The 19,662-nt window shown below is 43.3% G+C and overlaps 1 protein-coding gene across 11 annotated transcripts in view; it reads right to left on the minus strand.

The window, feature by feature from the left end:
- atp11a (ATPase phospholipid transporting 11A) overlaps positions 1–19,662 on the minus strand; it is a 213,865-nt gene that overhangs the window by 118,713 nt on the left and 75,490 nt on the right. For 10 of the 11 annotated variants that reach the window (XM_069890379.1, XM_069890380.1, XM_069890386.1 and 7 more), the window contains exons 5-7: positions 10,782–10,889; positions 10,321–10,449; positions 7,938–8,041 (exon numbers count right to left, since the gene is read on the minus strand). In XM_069890379.1, the coding sequence (XP_069746480.1) occupies positions 7,938–8,041; positions 10,321–10,449; positions 10,782–10,889 (341 nt within the window). Of the gene's footprint in view, positions 1–7,896; positions 8,042–10,320; positions 10,450–10,781; positions 10,890–19,662 lie in introns of those variants that run through there. The other variant, XM_069890390.1, reaches the window with a different exon arrangement.

A 19,662-nucleotide genomic window follows, 5' to 3' on the forward strand; every position in this document is an offset into this window, starting at 1 on the left:
CCCAGAAACTGCATGGACTCTTTCCCGAACTGGCACTTGGCCGGGTTGATGGTAAGGCTGAAATCAGCCAGCCAGGAGAAAAGGGTTTGTAGGTGGGCCTTGTGTTGCGCCTGGTCCTTGCTGGTGACGAGGATGTCATCCATATAAATAAAGACGAAATCCAAGTCCCTGCCCACAGAGTCCATGAGGCGTTGGAAGGTCTTGAGCCCGAACGGCATGCGCAGGAATTCGAACAAGCCAAAGGGGGTGATAATAGCTGTCTTATGTATGTACTTGGGGTGTACCGGGATCTGGTGATATCCACACACCAGGTCAACCTTGGAGAAAACCGCACAGGTTGGCCGTAAAGTCTTGGATGTGAGGGATGGGGTAACGGTCAGGAACTGTTGCCTCGCTGAGCCGTCAATAGTCTCCACAGGGACGCCAGCTGCCGGTGGTGCGGCGAGGCCCATGGGCTGTCAGACCGCCGAATGATCCCCAGCTCCAACAGGTGCGAAAACTCCTCCTTCGTCACCTGGAGCTTGTCTGGCAGGAGCTAGTGTGCCTTGGCGTGAACCGGTGGGCCCTGGGTGGGGATATGGTGGAACACCACATGGCACAGCGAGGCAGCAGAGAACTGTGGCTTGAGGAGTCTCGGGAACTCGTCTAGGATTTGCTGGAACTCATCTCTGGGCATGCTGATTGTGGCCATCTGCAGTTGCTCCGAGTGGGAGGCATCGAGGCAAACGGCCTGGAAGGTACAGGCATCCACCAGGCGCCTACCTTGAATGTACACCAGAAACCCGTGTGCGAGGAAGAAATCTGAACCCAGGATGGCAGTCAGGAGAGACAAGACTGTGTACCTCCACGCAAAATTTTGTTGGCCGATCTGGAAGTGGACTGTCTTATCTCCATACGTCCGGATTGCTGTTGCGTTGGCCGCACGGACGGGAGGTCCACGAGGTCGGTTCCTGGACTCTATGGCCGTGGCCGGGATGACGCTGATCTGGGCTTCAGTGTCAATGAGAAACCGCCGGCCGCTGACTGAGTCTCGCAGGTAGAGGAAGCTGTGTCCTTGGCCAGCCGCCGCAGCCATTAACAGCGGCCGGCCTGGTTGTTTCCCTGGAACGAGCAGGGATGATGACACTTCCGAGCCTTGGCTCCCCAGCGCTGGTGGTAGAAGCAGAGGCCTGGAGCAGATGCTGTAGCCTTGGTTATGCTCTTTGGGGCCCCTGCAGGGGCTGGATGCTCTTCCGCAGCGCTAAGGGTGGGCTTGGCATGGTCGTGCCCGTGCCTTGTGACCTGCTGGACCGCTGAGCCCTCCGGGAATTGTGTGAGCCATAGCTCTTGGGCCTTCTGGGCGACCTTCCTCGGGTCAGTGAAGCTCTCCCGGACCAGCAGCGGCCGGATGTCCCCGGGAATATGGTCAAGGAAAATGCGCTCAAAGAGTGGGCAGTTGGTGAGCTCACCCATGAGCACGAGCATCTCGTCCATCAGCTCCATCAGGGACCTGTCCTTCAGGGCGTTGAGGTGCAGCATCCGAGCGGCACACTGGTGTTTGGATAGTCCGAGGGATCCGGTGAGCACTCTCTTGATGGTCTCGTATTTTTCTTCGGTGGGTGGGTGCTGAACGAGGTGCAGAACACATCTGGCAGTGGCCTGGTCCAGGACAGCGACCACGTGGTAGAATTTGGTCATGTCGGATAAAATCTGGCGGAGGTTAAACTGAGCCTCCACGTGGCCGACCCAGGTCTCCGGCTCCTGAATCCAGAATTCAGGCAGTTTCATGGCTATAGCGCTGATCCCAGGCTCAGGATGGGCTCAAAGACTTTTGAACCAGTCGGGGTCACCAATTGTAGCGGCAGCTACACTGTTCCTGAAAGAACACACACAACCAGACAGGTTGAGCTCAATGAGCAGATTAGTTTATTGCAGGCTGCTTGGCTGTACTTATACTCCCAGCCTGGACCTGACTGAGAATCTCGCTGGAGGGCGCTGACATCACCCGGGCATCACGTGGTCCCCCAGCGTGGGCTTCTGAGCCCCATGCTGGGAGGAAGGGAACACCCCCCGACGGCACCTTTTTGGCCGGTTGCCCCGCCGCGTAGCTTACAAGCGGGGCCGGTTCACCTGCCTAGTAGTGAGCCGCCACAACAGAACAATTTATATATGTTAGAATTATTTTTATGATTATATATTTTTCTTAAAGTTATTGAATGGGTTTAAACATGGGAAAATACACAGACAACACCAATTTGCAAGATGTTGTGTCTCCTTTGTCCAGCTGTCAACAAGCTTGTATCATTGTTTAATTGGAAGCCTGTTTGCTCGAAGAGACAGCTTGACTGCTACTTCAGAGCATTAATCTATTTGATTATTGTTATCCATTGAAACCCAAGACGATGAATATTTGCTAAGGAGAAGCACAGGTGTAAACAGAAGATCATTTGCTTGTTGAAGAAAATGAAACTTATGAGCCAATGGTGAGGACACTCATGTGATTGGGACACTCGAAAAAGGAATCTTTAATATTGATATTTAATATTTGATCTTTAATATTCATCTGAAGTCGGAATGATAATTAAAATGCTCATCTGAATAATTAAACATTCAAGTTTATTGTCACATGTACTGAGGGACAGAGAGAAAGTTCACTTTGAGTTAACCCATAGTACAGCAGAAAACACTGTACAGAGTGATAGATAATGTGCATTCTCCCTCTGATAGGGACGGACCACAGAACTCTGTCAAGTGAGGACAGATCTGCATGTCTATTTGTAATGGCCACTTAATTTAACCCTTGCCTGGGTTTGTGAAATCATCGTGGAAATCACAAATTCTGCAATCTCCATGCAAGAGAGGAGAATTGGAAAAAAAGTCATTTGTATAAAGAAATATTTCTCTGAAAGCAAATCTACAAGAATTTGTAAGTTTGAGAACTTTTGAACAGAAGCTTAAAGATTGAGTTTCAACACAAAAAATTTCTAAGAATGAACTTTAACTTTGAATCATCTCTTCAAAATTGTGTCTAAAGTGTAATGGTTTGGGATCTGCTTCATGGACACACATCGTGGGGTTAAGTTTAAAATTAAATAAGATTTTATATAAGAATTAATAAAAAATTTTTGGTGAATTTCTATTGCTGCTGGTCTATGTCGTAACAAGATGCTAGTAATGTTAATATTTCAAAGAGATCAGAGATTTATTTACATGAAATACAGGAAATTAATATACAGGTTTACATAGAAGCTTTAAACTATATAAATTTCATACCAGCGAAGGCCCAGAAGCTGAACAACCCGACAGGAATGGTGACCGCAGGAGCAGACCAGTAAGATGCTCAGTGGCTGAGTGATCCAAACTGGCTTACAGTTGGGGGACCTGCACTGGGTGTGGGTTGCTAGAGATTGGCTCATGGGAGCAGGCCATTTCAGATTGGGTATTGTGCAATGATAAGGGGCTAATCAACAATCTTGTTGTGCGAGGCCCTTTGGGTAGGAGCGATCACAATATGATCGAATTCTCACTCAACATGGAGAGTGATGAAATTAAAACCGAGACTAAGGTCCTGAATTTAAATAAAGGGAATTATGATGGTATGAGACGGGAGTTGAGTAAGATTGATTGGGTGGTGTTTATGGGGGAGATGACTGTGGATAGACAATGGAAAGCATTCACAGATCTAATGGAGAAATTGCAAAAATCGTTTATATCGGTTTGGCATAAAAATAAACCAAAAAAGGTGACTCAACCGTGGATAACAAGGGAAATTAGAGACAGCATTGGGTCCAAAGAGAGAGCATATCAAATGGCCAAAAAAAGTACCGCAACCGAAGACTGGGAGCAGTTCAAGATGCAGCAAAGGAGGACAAAGGGATTAATTAAGAGAGCAAAAATAAATTACGAAAGTAAGCTTGCGGCAAAAATAAAAAACGACTGCAAAAGCTTTTATAAATATGTCAAGAGGAAAAGATTGGTGAAATCCAGAGTAGGTCCTTTGAAGTCGGAATCAGGGGAATATATAATGGGGAATAAGGAAATGGCAGACCAATTAAATTCTTACTTTAGTTCTGTTTTTACAAGAGAGGATACAAATAACCTCCCAAGGATGTTGGGAAACATAGAGACTAATGCAAGGGAGGAACTGAAAGAAATCAGTATCTCTAAGGACATGGTCTTGGGGAAATTGATGGGATTGAAAGCAGATAAATCCCAAGGGCCTGATAATCTACATCCTAGGGTACTCAAGGAAGTGGCCATTCAGATAGCAGATGCTTTAAGAATTATTTTCCAGAACTCGATAGACTCAGGATCAGTACCCATGGATTGGAGGGTAGCTAATGTTACCCCACTATTTAAAAAGGGGGGTAGAGAAAAAGCAGGGAATTATCGGCCGGTGAGCCTTACATCAGTAGTGGGCAAAATGATGGAATCCATTATAAAGGATGTAATAGCGGAGCATATGACTAACAGAGAAGGGATCGGACGGAGTCAACATGGATTTACAAAAGGTAAATCGTGCTTGACAAATCTATTGGAATTCTTTGAGATGGTGACAGGTAAAATAGATGGGGGAGAGCCAGTGGATGTGGTGTACCTGGACTTCCAAAAGGCCTTCGATAAGGTCCCACATAAACGACTGGCTTCCAAAATCAAGGCTCATGGGATTGGGGGCAAAGTATTGATGTGGATTGAGAACTGGCTGGCAGGTAGAAGACAGAGAGTTGGGATAAATGGCTCGTTTTCTGAGTGGCAGGCGGTGACCAGTGGGGTACCATAGGGATCTGTACTGGGACCCCAGCTGTTCACAATTTACATTAATGATCTGGATGAGGGGATTGGATGTAATATCTCCAAATTTGCAGATGACACTAAGCTAGGAGGGGTTGTGTGCACGGAAGAGGGGGACAGGAAGCTCCAGTGTGATTTGGATAAATTGAAGGACTGGGCAGATACATGGTAAATGCACTACAATGTGGATAAATGTGAAGTTATCCATTTTAGTAATACAAACCGGAGGGCAGATTACTATTTGAATGGCAATAGATTAAGAGATGGGGAAGTGCAGAGAGACCTAGTGGTACTTGTACATCAGTCTCTGAAGGCGAGCATGCAGGTACAGCAGGCAGTTAAAAAGGCAAATGGTATGTTGGCCTTCATATCAAGAGGGTTTGAGTATAGGAACAAGGATACCTTACTGCAGCTGTACAGGGCCTTGGTGAGACCCCACCTGGAGTATTGTGTGCAGTTTTGGTCACCTTATCTAAGGAAGGATGTTCTTGCAATGGAAGGAGTGCAGAGGCAATTCACCAGGCTGATCCCTGGAATGGCAGGAATGACTTATGAGGAAAGATTGCGCAAATTGGGATTGTACTCGCTGGAGTTTAGAAGATTGAGAGGGGATCTCATAGAGACCTATAAAATTCTGGCAGGACTGGACAGAATGGATGCAGATGGGATGTTTCCAATGATGGGAAAATCCAAAACCCGGGGCAATGGTTTGAGGATAATAGGCAAACCATTTAGGACCGAGATGAGGAGGAATTTCTTTACCCAGAGGGTGGTGAATCTGTGGAATTCATTACCACAGAGGGCAGTAGCGGCAGGTTCATTAAATCTATTTAAGAGGGAATTAGATCTATTTCTTCAGTATAAGGGTATTAAAGGTTATGGAGAGAAGGCGGGGACGGGGTACTGAACTTTAAGATCAGCCATGATCTCGTTGAATGGCGGAGCAGGCTCGAAGGGTCGAATGACCTACTCCTGCTCCTATCTTCTATGTTTCTAACCAGGAATCAGAGCCAGGATTCGAGTGGGTACTGAGGAGAGGAAGGCCCTCAGGCAATAAAACCTTCCTGACCATGTTGGAGGTTTGGATGTGTTGCTGATTAATCGAACAGGAGTCTGTGCAGATGCAGTGGCTACTGGAGCGCTGGAGACAAATCCACGGACACTCGATTCTGGAGGGGCTCTCCTTTGCTTCTCTTTCTCTCATTGTTAGGGATGCTGGGCTCATTGTGATTCTTTGTTTGCAAAACTTAAATTATGATTTTTAATATATTATTATGTGTCAATAAAAGGAACCTTGAACCTTATTCATTATTGCAAATTAATTGGTGTAAAAGAGAACTAAAGTCATAATGCAACAATGAAGGACTTCAGTGTTTCCATAACTTTGGTGCACTAAGTTGAAGAAAATATTCGCCTGGACTTTGTCTGGTATATAATTATAAGGAGATAGGCTGGGTTTCTCTCATTGGAATGCAGGAGGCTGAGGGGGAAAACTTGCAGGAGGTTTACAAAATTGAGGGACATAGATACGATAGATATTCAGGAGGCCGCAGATGCTGGAATCAAGGGCAAAGATAAAATGTCAAAGCAACTCAGCACCACGGAGGGAAATCGTCAACTTTTTTGTTGAACTCCTGTTTCAGAGCAGGGAAAGGAGAGGCCCTATTAAAGAGAGGGTCAATGGGAGATTGGTGGGCAGAGGAGGGGTAAAGGATGAAAGGATGGAGCTAGGTGGAGTGCGACACAGTTATGGGTGGGGAAAAAAGGGCAGCAGAGAGCTGGGAGAGTGGTGAAGACATCTGAAGGAAGGAAATTGGTGGAACTGTGCAAGGATGGTGGTCTGATGATTCATGATGAGGAAATACAGTGGGGAGGTTTATGGGAGATGAATGGCTGGAGAAAGTGGGGAAAGGAAAAAATAAATTGAGAAATGGGGGCTGGGGAAGGGTAGTTGGAAAGAAAGCAAACAAGAAAATGAGAGCAAGCAAGAAAGAAATGGACTGAGGAGTGAATAAGTCACTTGAAATTAGAGAATTCAGTGCTCATGCCATTGGGTTGTAGACTACTGAGGCAGAATATTTTCATCCTATTTGCATTTGGCCTCAATCTGGCAATGGAGGAAGCAGAGATCAGTGTGGGAACTGTGAAGAATGAAAATGGCTGGAGACCATGAGCTCCAGCTGGGGCAAGGACAGACCATGCATTTTCAAAGCTAGCAGTCTTTGTCCCCAGACCATGGGACTCCAGAGCTGAAGGGCACACATGCAAGGTCAAAGGGGAGAAATTTAAAGGAGATTTGAGTGGCAGGTTTTCTGCTCCTATGCAATTAGCTGCCACAGATGGAAGTACATCGACTGCAAACATTTAAAAAGGTATTTGAACAGGTAATGTATTCAGATTGGAAAGGTGCAGAGGGATATAGGCCTATTGAGGGGGCAGATAAAATCAACGTAGATAAGCATTACACAGAGCAAGGTAGGACAAGAGGGCTCATTCCTGTGCAAAATGTTTCTATGAATGTTCTCTGCCATCATACCAGAAATTGGAAGACACATTAAGTACACGATTGGATCACAAAATGAGCACTGATGTTCTCATGTGACCACTTGGATTTCCCTCTCACTGATCCATTTCCTACCACAGCTCTAGACATGATGCAGTTTGGGAGTTGAATTTCCTCTCGAGCACAGGTGAGTGGCACAAGTTGGAATGGGTGTGAGGGGGCATGGTGGGGAGTTGATGGGAATATGGAGAGAGTAAAATGAGATTAAAAGTTGGATTTGTGTAAATGGCATTGTTCCTTGCAACTTGGTGTGACAAAAGACCTGTTTCTGTCCTCCATAGCGAGTTACATCGAGCATTTCTTTATTGTCAAAAGATTAAAACTGCTCTGCAGTTCTTTTTTTAAGACAAATGTTTGATTTTATTTTGACATTATTTTCTACTTCCAAGGTCCTGCTTTTTGAATGGCCACCTATGGATCAAACCTAGTTACATGCAGTGTGGGGTAATTGAAATTGGTATCGGGATATTGTAGCATGCAGGGGTGAGGGATCAAGTGAATGGAAAATTGAATGGTACATGGATATCTTATTACTAAAAGGTACACAAGTAAAAACCACCCACCGTTGCCTACCACAGCTGCCCAAATCCATGCTACCACTCACTTGTACAGATCAGGTTGGGGCTGCTCACATTCAATTGTGGCATTCAACGAGTCCAGTTCTGCTTCAGTCTGCAGGGATTTTGTTTCTTGAACAGCTTGATATGTCTGAAAGAATAAATGTGAATTTGTAAACATTTGCTCTCCCTCTCATCTATCTGAGACACCAATGATATTTGGCACCTTCCTCAATGGCTCCACAGTACCCATCCATCGCACACAACACTTGGTGCACCACTAACTGTGGAAAATATTGCCAGGGAACCGGTGAAAAAACAACTCCAAGTTTATGTGGAATGAAACAAAAATATCTGCAGACACTGTGATTATAGTAAACACACAAAATTGCTGGAAAAACTCAGCAGATCCCTTGACAAAGGGTTTGGGCCCAAGATGTTGGTTAGATATCTTGGCCTCCATGGACACTTTGGGACTTGCTGAGTTTCTTCAGCAATTTTGTGTGTTAACTTCAAATTGTTAGCTTCATACGAAGTTGTTCAAATAATGCAGTATCATTTTTTTTCCTTATAAATATTACTACGCACAAACTAATTGATACCACAAACATGATTCATTACACATAGATACAATTACAAAAAGAGAACTAAAAATAGCCAGAAAAACCTAACCTACAGCCATACTTTTTAACTTTAAAGCAGGTAAAATCCAGTTGTCTGACAACCAAAACAGGCAGGAATGTCAAAGATTAGCACATCAAACAATCTTGATGATAATAAAAACAAAATCAATATTTCCAGCAATGGTCTTTCATCACAACCTGAACACAAGTTTCAATGGAAGATCACCAATCTGAAACATGAACATCTAACTTTTTACTGAGGTGTCTGATCTACTGGGTGTTTTAGTTTCTTAACTAGTGGCTTAGGTGCCTACTAACACAATGAATCAAATACACAGCAAAAATATTGCCCAAACAAGGTATTCAGTTACACTGAAGTCAATAGCTATTGGATTCAAAAGACTCCAGTTTGGAGTTTGGCAACTGTTGAAAACACTGGTGTGATCACACTTGAAATATCATGAGTAGTGCTGTTTGGTACACGAGAGGAAGGATGTGATGCAATACACAAATGCACAAAAAAAATCTCAGCAGGGCACGCAGCACCCTTAGGAAGCATTGGGTAACCAACATTTTGAGTCAGGAGGGCACCTGAATAAAAAGGTGGGAGGAGGAGATGAGAAGAGGGGCATGGGTAGGAGCACAGCCCAGCAGGATATGGGTGAAGGCAGAAGAGAAAAATGCTGAGAAACGATAGGGGGAGGGGATAGCTCTCTGAATGGAGAGAGAAAAGGATGCGATTATGCTGGAGTGTGTGCAGTGAGTTCCACTAGGATGTGGCCTGGATGAGATGCCTTTGGTTTTGAAGGAAATTTGAAAAGGTGAGGTTTATTTGCCTCATGGTTGGATGTGAGGAAAGTTCCACCGTACACACAGTTGCTATGTGAAACATGGTGCCAGAGCTTATGATGGAGCCAAATATAATCACTATGTTTAAGAGCCATTTAGATGGATCCTTATTCAGTCAAGGAATGGAAGGATATGGTCCTAATGATTTGTGCAGATGGGCAAATTAAGCATGGATGTGGTGAGCCAAAAAGGGCTCATTTTCCTTGTGCAACCCTTTTAGTCTAAAAGTTCCCCAGAGGAATTTTGTTAAGGCGAAGTGTGAAGGATAACAGATTGTCCCTTTGCCTCCTAATATCTTCCATTTTATTACCATTATCACTCCCTCTACTCATCAGTTTCCAGTATTACAGCTTTTGTTTCCACTCATCACAACCTCGAGTTGCCTCCAGTCTCATCCTGTACAACTCAATTCCTTCACTCTTTTTCCTCTTTTGACCCTCTCTCACTTTGTCCAGCACCTGCTAGTTAACTGCCTCTACCTACTCATCTGTCCATAGCAATCCAGCCTTCCCTGGTTCATCACCCTTATCCAAACCCTCCCACTATTTTGTCATTATACTGGCCATCTCCCCTCAGCACTTTGTCTTGAAGAAGGGTTCAAACCTGAAAAATCTACCATTCTTTACAGAATTTGCAGTGTTGTATCTCCAAACTGGGTTCAAAATTGGTTGGGTGATTAAAAAGGTAGTAGTAAAGTGTTGAAATCTGTAACTCATTGCTTAATTGAGAGATAATGTTGAACCTTTGCAGATAGTAATAAATCTGAATACATCGATGAAAATGTAGGTAGTTTAATTAGACAACATGGATTGTCTCATAGAATGGTTGTACAAAGCTACAACATAGATCATCTGGTACCAAGATAAAATACGACATAGGGCAGAACAGTGGCAGAAGGAATTTCACCCAGACAAGTGAAGTGATGCATTCTGGATATAAAATACTGCTCAGAATGTACCTTGGTACTTGACTCGCCATCCAGGCTAGCTGTCGTGACAAAACATGTCCCATTGTCACGGCTTGAAGATAGGAAGACCATGTCGCAAGGAAAGGTTTCATTCTCTCTGGTCATCACAACATCGCCAACCTGCAGGCAGATTGCAACTTCAATGAAAAGTTTCTCAGGGATTTTTCCTCTCACTATCCTTCCAAATCCCTCAGCTCAACTACCCATGATTCTCTTCTCCTCAGGTCAACATCTCAGCTACAATTCCCACCCTAATTCTCTTAGCTTTGTCTTTCAGCCGCACTACCCAGCTTAAAACAGCTTATTCCAAGTCAATGCCCCATCAGTCCCACGGCCATCAATCCCATTTCACCTCACCTTGATTAGAACTTGCATCTCGTTTCCCCATCCCTTGCAAACCTCAATCACCCTCCTTCCCCAAACCAATACAGACATTTCTGCCATTTCTTTACCTGCAGTTTGCAGCTCTGTTTTTGAACCACCTTGCCACTCTGGATGATGTGAACAGGGCATTTATTCATTGCATTATCTGCTTTATGCCGAAGCCAATCTTCATATCCCTGTCAAAGGAAAATGAGTGGATTTGATTGGATGCAAGCAGCCCTGAATGCAACATTACAATCTCTAATTGTCCCAAGTAGAATTCAGATTCCAAAATTTAGAATATACATGGGGCATGGGTTCCACTGTTTCCAGTCCTTCCCCTGTTACTTCAGCATTCTTAATATTTACTAAACATTTCATCTGGTACCCATCATCTTCTTTCCTATGGAATCAGTTGTGGAAAGATCTTATCACAGTACAGAAATTGTATAACTTAACGTAGACCCAATGGCCCCAAGACCATATAATTATGTTTGGGTAGATTTTTAAAATTAAAAAAAAAATTTAGACAGCACAGTTAACAGGCCATTTTGGCTCATGAATCCGTGCTGTCCAATTTACGCCAAATTAACCAACACCCCAAATACATTTCTTATGGTGGGAGGAAACCCCCACAGACATGGGAAGAACGTTTAGACTCCTTAAAACAGCATGGGATTTGAAACCTGGTCCCAATCGCTGGTGCTATAAAGGTTTCTCACTAACTGCTATGCAAATGATGCCGCCCAAAATCAAGATCAAAAATATATCTCCAAAAAAAAACATCTTAAAAAAGCCACAGGGTGTCAAAGGTTGAATCATGGCAAGAGGCAAAGCAGTGAAAGCGCACCCACCACATCCACCTCCCTCAACATACAGAATAAACACCAATAAATGAGTGTGTTCTTTAGAAAAGCCATTGCTTCCACATTCAATGAAGCTCAGGATCCTTCTCCCAGGCAAGAACCTAATGAGACCAAGAACCATAGCTATGCAATTAAGTCCCAAGATGCCAATGCATCACATGGGGAATGATATTTCATTACACAAGTACAGCATCTGCTTAATCTGCAAATCATCAAGGCAACACAATGGGACACCAGTTCCTGTTTAATGAAGAAAACATAAATGCTTGATACAATTACGAATCAAATGATAATAGAAAATGTAGCCTCGCACTCTTTACAAAGATGGCATGGACCAGGAGAAAAGTACCTTATTCTAGTTATTAAAACAAATCAATTAATCCTTTCCATCTACTGGACAGGAAAGGATAACAAATTCAGCCATAGGTGCTTGTTGCACAGGTGGAAGAGATAGGTTACACCTGAATACATCCTGCCATCCAATTAGATTTTTTGGATACTGTTGGGTCAGTATGAACCTACCAGGAGCAAGTCACAATGGTCAGGTCTCTGGCACGGAGTCTGGTCTGGTGGCTAAGAAGAGAATTGGAAGAGAGGGAAGCTGCAATGATAGGGCATTCCATAGTTAGGGAAACAGATAAGAGGTTCTATGGAAGAGATCGAGTATCCAGGAAGGTACGTTGCCTCCCTGGTATCAGGGTCCGAAATATGTCAGATTGAGTTCATGGCATTCTCAGGAGGGAGGGTGAGCACCAAATGTCATAGTCCATGTATGGACCAATTATGTAGGTAGGAAGGGTGATGATGAGTTCAGGGAGTTAGGTGCAAAGTTGAAGGTCAGAACCTCCAGGGTTGTGATCCCAGGATTGCTAACCATGCCATGTGCTAGAGAGGTTAGAAATAGAAGGATAATGGAGCTTAACACATGGATAAAGATGTGGTAAATGAGGAAGGGCTTCAAGTTTCTGGATCATTAGGCTCTCTTATAGGGAAGGAGAGATCTGTTCCAACAGGACAGTTTGCATCTGAACTGGATATCCTTGTGAGAGGTTTGCCAGTGCTGCTCCAGGGGCTTTAAATTGCATTTAAGGGGGATGGGAACCAGAGTGCCAGAGTAAATAGAAGAGGAATGGAGGAGGGAAAATATGTGAAAATTGCATGCAATGTTGGAAGTCAGTGGGCTGTATGTAGTGGAAATGTTCTCAGGTGCATCTATTTCAATGTAAGAAGTATTGTCGGAAAGGCAGATGTGCTTAGAGTGTGGATTGGCACATGGAATTATGACATTGTGAGTATTAGTGAAACTTGGTTGCAGGAAGGACAGGTCTGGCAGCTCAATGCTCAAAGCTTTGTTTCAGATGCAATCGAACAGGATGGGATGGCATTGTTCGTCAGGGAAAATATCACAGCTGTGCTCAGACAGGATAGATCAGAGGGTTTATCTGGAAAAATGGGTGGAGCTGAGGAACGGGAAATGTGTGACCACACTCATGGGGTTGTATTATAGACCGCCCAATAGTCAATGAGAATTGGAGGAGCAAATCTGTAGAGGGATAGCAGACAGCTTCAGGAAACACAGGATTGTGATTGTGGGAGATTTTAAACTTTCCACATATTGTCTGGGACTCACATACTGCAAAAGGGCTGGATGGCTTGGAGTTTGTCAAATGTGTCCAGGAAAGTTTTCTAAATCAATTTCGAGAGAGAGACCAACGAGAGAGTGCAATACTGGATCTCCTATTAGGGAATGAGACAAGACAGATAACAGAAGTACGTGTAGGAGTATGTTTTGGGTACAAAGATCAAAATGTCGTTAGTTTCAAGTTAATTATGGATAGAGATGGGTCTGGTCCTCAAGATGAGATTCTAAATGGGAGAAAGGCCAATTTTGAGGAAATGAGAAAGGATCTAGAAAGTGTGGATCGGGATGAGTTGTTTTCTGGCAAGCATGTGTGAGGCAAGTAGAAGGCCTTCAAAAGGTGAAATTTTGAGAACAAGTTCCTGTCAGGATTAAAGGTAAAGGGAACCTGCCTCAGAAGAAGAGAGGCATATAGTAGGTATAGGCAACATGGAGCAAATGAGGCACTTCAGGAGTATATAAATGCATGAAAAACCTCAAGAAAGAAATCACAAAGGCTAAAAGATTAGGCTGCTTTGGCAGACAATGTGAAGGAAAATACCAAGGATTTCTTCTGGTTTATTAAGAGCAAAAGGATAGTAAGGTACAAAATTCATCCCCTCAAAGATCAGAGTGGCCAGCTAGTACAGAGCCAAAAGAGATGGGGGAGACCTTAAGTGGAATTTTTGTTTCGGTGTTTACTCAGGAAACTGCACATAGTCAAGGGAAGCTAGGAAAACAAGCAGTGAGGTAGGTCATGGAACCGATGCAGATTAAAGGTGTTTGCCATCTTAAAGCAAATACAAGCGTGGATAAATCCCTAGGGGCTGACAAGATATTCCCTCAGACCTTGAGGGAGCAGGGTTCTCTGGGAGAGATATTTAAAATGTCCTTAGCCACAAGTATGGTGCTGGAGAATTGGAGGGAAGATCATGCTGTCCGTTGTTTATAAAAAGGCTCCAAAAGTAACCCCGCAATTATAGGCTAGTGAGCATGATGTCAGTAGTATGTAAATTATTGGAAGGTGTTCAAAGAGATTGGATATACACGTATTTAAATGGCAAGGATTGTTTAGGGATAGTCAACATTAGCTAAATATTGGATTAAATTGAACTTTATTGTCATTGTGCCAAGTAAAATACCAAGCCAATTAGCATCCAAGTAGGTTTAAGAGGTGCTATAAACAAATAACTGTGTGTGAATAAAAACAAGCACATTTAGCAAGCAAACAATTATAAAAGAACAGACAGCACAATGTGAGTACAGTGAGTGAATGAGTCCACTCAGCACTGTGATTCAAGGCTCAACAGGGTCACAACCTCGGGGGGGGGGGGGGGAAGCTATTCTTGAGCCTGGTGCTTCAGGAGTGAAGGCTCCTGTAATGCCTACCAGATGGAAGGGGAGTAACAAGTCCATAGTTATGGTGAGATGCATCCTTGATGATGCTCTTCCTGCTTGCCCAGACAGCATTCCTGATATATGTTCCCAATGGTGGGCAATTGGAGACCGATAATCCGCTGGGTAGTTTTCACCAGCAGCTGAAGTGCTTTACGGCCCGATAAAAGTCAATTATCAAAATGATTGGCCTGGAAGTCAGCCTGAAGAAAACTGAGGTCCTCCATCAGCCAGCTCCCCACCATGACTACCAGCCCCCCCACATCTCCATCGGGCACACAGAACTCAAAACGGTCAACCAGTTTACCTACCTCGGCTGCACCATTTCATCTGATGCAAGGATCGACAATGAGATAGACAACAGACTCGCCAAGGCAAATAGCGCCTTTGGAAGACTACACAAAAGAGTCTGGAAAAACAACAACCTGAAGAAACACACAAAGATCAGCGTGTACAGAGCCATTGTCATACCCACGCTCCTGATCGGCTCCAAATCATGGGTCCTCTACCGGCATCACCTACGGCTCCTAGAAAGCTTCCATCAGCGCTGTCTTCGCTCCATCCTCAACATTCATTGGAATGACTTCATCACCAACATCGAAGTACTCGAGCTGGCAGATTCCGCAAGCATCAAATCCACGCTGCTGAAGATCCAACTGCGCTGGGTGGGTCACGTCTCCAGAATGGAGGATCATCGCCTTCCCAAGATCGTGTTATATGGCGAGCTCTCCACTGACCACCGTGACAGAGGTGCACCAAAGAAAAGGTACAAGGACGGCCTAAAGAGATCTCTTGGTGCCTGCCACATTGACCACCGCCAGTGCGTTGATATCGCCTCCAACCGTGCATCTTGGCGCCTCACAGTTTGGCGGGCTGAAACCTCCTTTGAATAAGACCGCAGAGCCCACCTCACTGACAAAAGACAAAGGAGGAAAAACCCAACACCCAACCCCAACCAACCAATTTTCCCTTGCAACCACTGCAACTGTGCCTGCTTGTCCCGCATCGGACTTGTCAGTCACCAACGAGCCTGCAGCAGACGTGGACATACCCCTCCATAAATCTTTGTCTGAGAAGCCAAGCCAAAGAAGAAATAAGTCAATTGTCATACCAGACTGAGATGCTAGAGGTAAGTATGCTCTCAATGGTACAGCAGTAAAAATCCATCAATATTCTTGGACAGATATACTTTCTTTATGCTCTGCTGTTGCACCATTTTGATCAGGACGGAGAAGTTCAGGGACATGGCTTTGTGTATGGTAGCTCAAGTTTTTGAGGAGGGTATCAGGAAAGTTGAAGGAAAGGCTGTGGATGTTGATTACATCAGTAAGGCCTTGACAAGGTTCCACATGTGAGGTTAGTAAGGAGGGTTTAGATGCTCGGTATTCATGGTGAGTTGAAACTGGATTTGACATTGGCTATACGGGGGGGTAGCCAGAGAGTGGTGGTGAATGATTGCTTCTCAGACTGGAGGCCTGTGTCTAGTGGTGTGCCTCAGAGATCAGTGCTGGGATCATTGTAGTTTGTCATCTGTATCAATGATCTGGATGATAATGAAGTAGAAAGGATCAGCAAGTTTGTTGACAACACAAAGATTTTAGGCATTGTGGACAGCGAAAGAGGTTTTCAAAGCTTGCAGAGGGATCTGGACCAACTGGAAAAATAGGCTGAAAAACAACAGATGGAATTTAATGCAGACAAATCTGAGGTGTTGTATTTTTGAAGGACAAACCAAGAAAGGACATATATAGTAATTGGTAGGGCACTGAGGAGTGTGGCAGAACAGAGTGATCTGGGAATATAGATACATAGTTCCCTTAAAGTAGAGTCAAGTAGATAGGGTTGAAAAGTAGCTTTTAACATATTGACCTTCATAAATCAAAGTATTGAGGATAGGAGTTGGGATGTTATGGTAAAGTTGTATAAGACATTGGTGAGGTCAAATTTGGACTTTTGGTCACCTAACTACAGGAAAGATATCAATAAGATGGAAAGAGTGCAAAAAAGATTGTCTCGGATGTTGCTCAGACTTCAGGAGGGAGCTGAGTTACAAAGAAAGGTTAAACAGGTTAGGACTTTATTCCCTGCAGCATGGAAGAAGGAGAGGAGATTTGATAGAGGTATTTAAAATAATGAGAATAGACAGAGCAAATGTTGGTAGGCTTTTTCCACTGAGGGTAGGTGAGATACAAACCAGAGGACATGGGTTAAGAATGAAAGGGGTACATTTGGGGGAACTTCTTCACACAGAGTGGTTGGAGTGTGGAATGAGCTGCCTGCTAAAGTGGTGAATGTGGGCTCAATTTTAAGACTCACAGCTGAGCACCATATGTTGGAACATGGAGATACTGACCTGTGTACACCTGGAGAAAATCACCTACAATCTGAGGGGGAGGTATGGCACGTATGTTGATGTGTGACAACCGTATTTATGGTATATTGGAACACAGGTATGATTACTGTTACAGAATAAATGAATACAATTATGGAATAAAATATATCTTAAGGGGTAAGGTTAGATTGTGGGGGTTTAGGTATTTGCTTAGGTACACCAAAGACAGCTCAGTAACATTTCACAAACAACATCTCATTTGAAATACAAGAGCGATGCCTGAGCATACTTCATTTCTGCCAGTGTCTTTACAGAAACCATAAAGAGTGCCTATGAAGACTTCACATGCAGGTGTTAATTGGACTGATGTTGTAGAATTGAAATGGACTATTATCTTTAAAGAAACAGATGTCCAGTCTCAGAAACTGATAATCTCTTCCTATTAAAACTGGAGCTAGCTTGAAGGTTGCTATTCTAAGAGAGGCCATGTAGTTTTGGCAGACAAATAGATTCACTGCAGTGGGCTACAAAATTGGGAGACTTGATAAAGACCCCATTTGAAGATGGGTTTTGAGTTCAGCCTACTCTAAACCCTTGTAGTCAATTACAAGAGGATGTGGCTGGTTCAAGTGCATCTCCTGAAATAGGGGAAAAATAACTATTTGTGGTAACCTGGAAGAAGAGGTTATCTTTTGGAAAAGTTATCGAGGGGGCAAGTTTCTTTAGCAAGACACTTAACTGGCTGATTGAAGGAGATCAGTGGATGTGGGTGTGTCAATGAACAACAAATCTCTCTCTGAAACCAACAAAGGCCTTCCTTTGTGTTAACAATTTAAAGCACCAGAGCCTGGTGAAGATCATAAATGTTAAATTCTAGGTACTGCATGGAAAATTACCTGATACCAGTGAACCTGGAGAAGTGAAAAGTAAATGATTGGACAGTGAATCAAAGAACTTTCCTGAACACATACATATTACATACACGTGTACTTAGAATTAGGAGGCTAAGTTAGGTTAAGAATAATAAGTTGAAGATTGATATTATTATGTACAAAGAAAATTAAAAACATTTTTGTCTAAGTAACCATTGTCTTGAATTTCTGTTGCTGCTGGGGTTAGTTTTTTGAGTCCTCTTGGCTCATAACATTACAACCCCCCCACCCCACTTTAAAAATAAAGATTGCCTGTCCTGGAATTTCCAGTATTGTCTCAGTTTTGTTTTTTCGGTGTACTTTAGGTTGTTCGGATAAGTTTTTGGCTTAGGTTACCTTTGGATTATTTCTGTGACTCGTTTGTAACCATTGTTATTTTGATGCGTTTTATTCTCTTTTGTAATTAGTACGTGTTTGTTGATTTATCGTTTTGGGGTGGGAAGGGTGGTGAGGGGTGAAAGGGGAAAAAGATTATATTATACTCTGTAAAAAAGGACGAATGTTCTGTGTTGTTTGAAATGCATGAGTTTGTAAAATCAAAACTATGTAAATTTGAAAATTAAAAACACCCAGCGTGAACAAGTTTACGGGGAAAAACACAGGAGGACACCTGAACGAGGAGAACCCAGCCCCGAGGAGCACTTACCTAACCCTCCTCGGGGAAGTATATTCTCCAGCTTGGAGCATTCCCCGTGGCACTGAAACCCAGCAGTCTACAGGAAATATCATTGCTTCCTGATATCGACTGTGGCACTAGGTCATTAATTGGTTTATCTTGTATGTTAATCTTTCGGTTATAATGAACTGTTGGTATAACATGGGAGAAGGAGTAAACTTTCATGATTACAATTGAATACTTTTCAAAAATAAGTCTAACTTTATGTAACTGTGTACATCTGGGTGCATGATAGCGCATGCATGTATAATATCTCTAACACCTAAAGGAAACTTGAATTGAACTTCAAAAAGTCAAACTGAGAATGTAGTCAAGTTCTGCTCTGATGTTGGGAATTGGGAAAAACAAGTCTCCAGGTTTTGAATCCAGTTGCACATTTGTCCCTTTTTGATTGGTTCCTAGAAATGCCACCCCCACTCCCCAAAACAGTCCACAGGGGCGTCCAGAATAAAGCATCTAAAACTTTTAAAAATGTATTTATTACTTGATCTTAGTTTGATTTGCTCAGCGAGCTTTTGTAAAACTCCATTTGTTGCAGTTGGAACATTGCTATTTTCAAACACTTCATTAAACGGGCCTGTAGCATTAAAGTACATTCCACGATCAATGTATCCACTACAGTCAACCTTACCATCCTGGTACAAGCTTTGTTTTTTTGTGGTCTTCACCAGTAGAATAAAATGGGTTAGTGCAAATTTAAGGGAAGTTTTTGTTTTGCAATTAAAAAGTAAATATGTATCGTTTGGAATACATATGAACTGCTCCCTGGATCTTGTTTAGGATGACAGTTTGGGAATATCTAAAGCTGTAACACCAATTTGTTTATCTTCCTTGGTCACTTGGGGGGCTTTGGTGAAAGGTTGATCTCGCCCAGAGTTTTGGACAGGGTGGATTTCAGTGTACTGGTTCAGATTAATTCACTAACAGCCACTCGAGGAGGCAAAAGCACACAAAGACGGAATTCAAGCAGGACTGTGTAAACATTAAAACTATACGCACAATTGCTTTCAGTGAAACAATGAACAGAAAATGCTGTATCAACCCTGGGGGACAGGTAGCATCTGTGCAGAGAGGAAGTGTCAATGTTTAGGGTTTACGATTCTTCTTCAGAAGATCATTGATAAATTGACAAGAATTATCAACCGCATATA

This window comes from Narcine bancroftii, chromosome 7, assembly GCF_036971445.1.
Source record: "Narcine bancroftii isolate sNarBan1 chromosome 7, sNarBan1.hap1, whole genome shotgun sequence".
Classification (NCBI taxonomy): Eukaryota; Metazoa; Chordata; class Chondrichthyes; order Torpediniformes; family Narcinidae; genus Narcine; species Narcine bancroftii.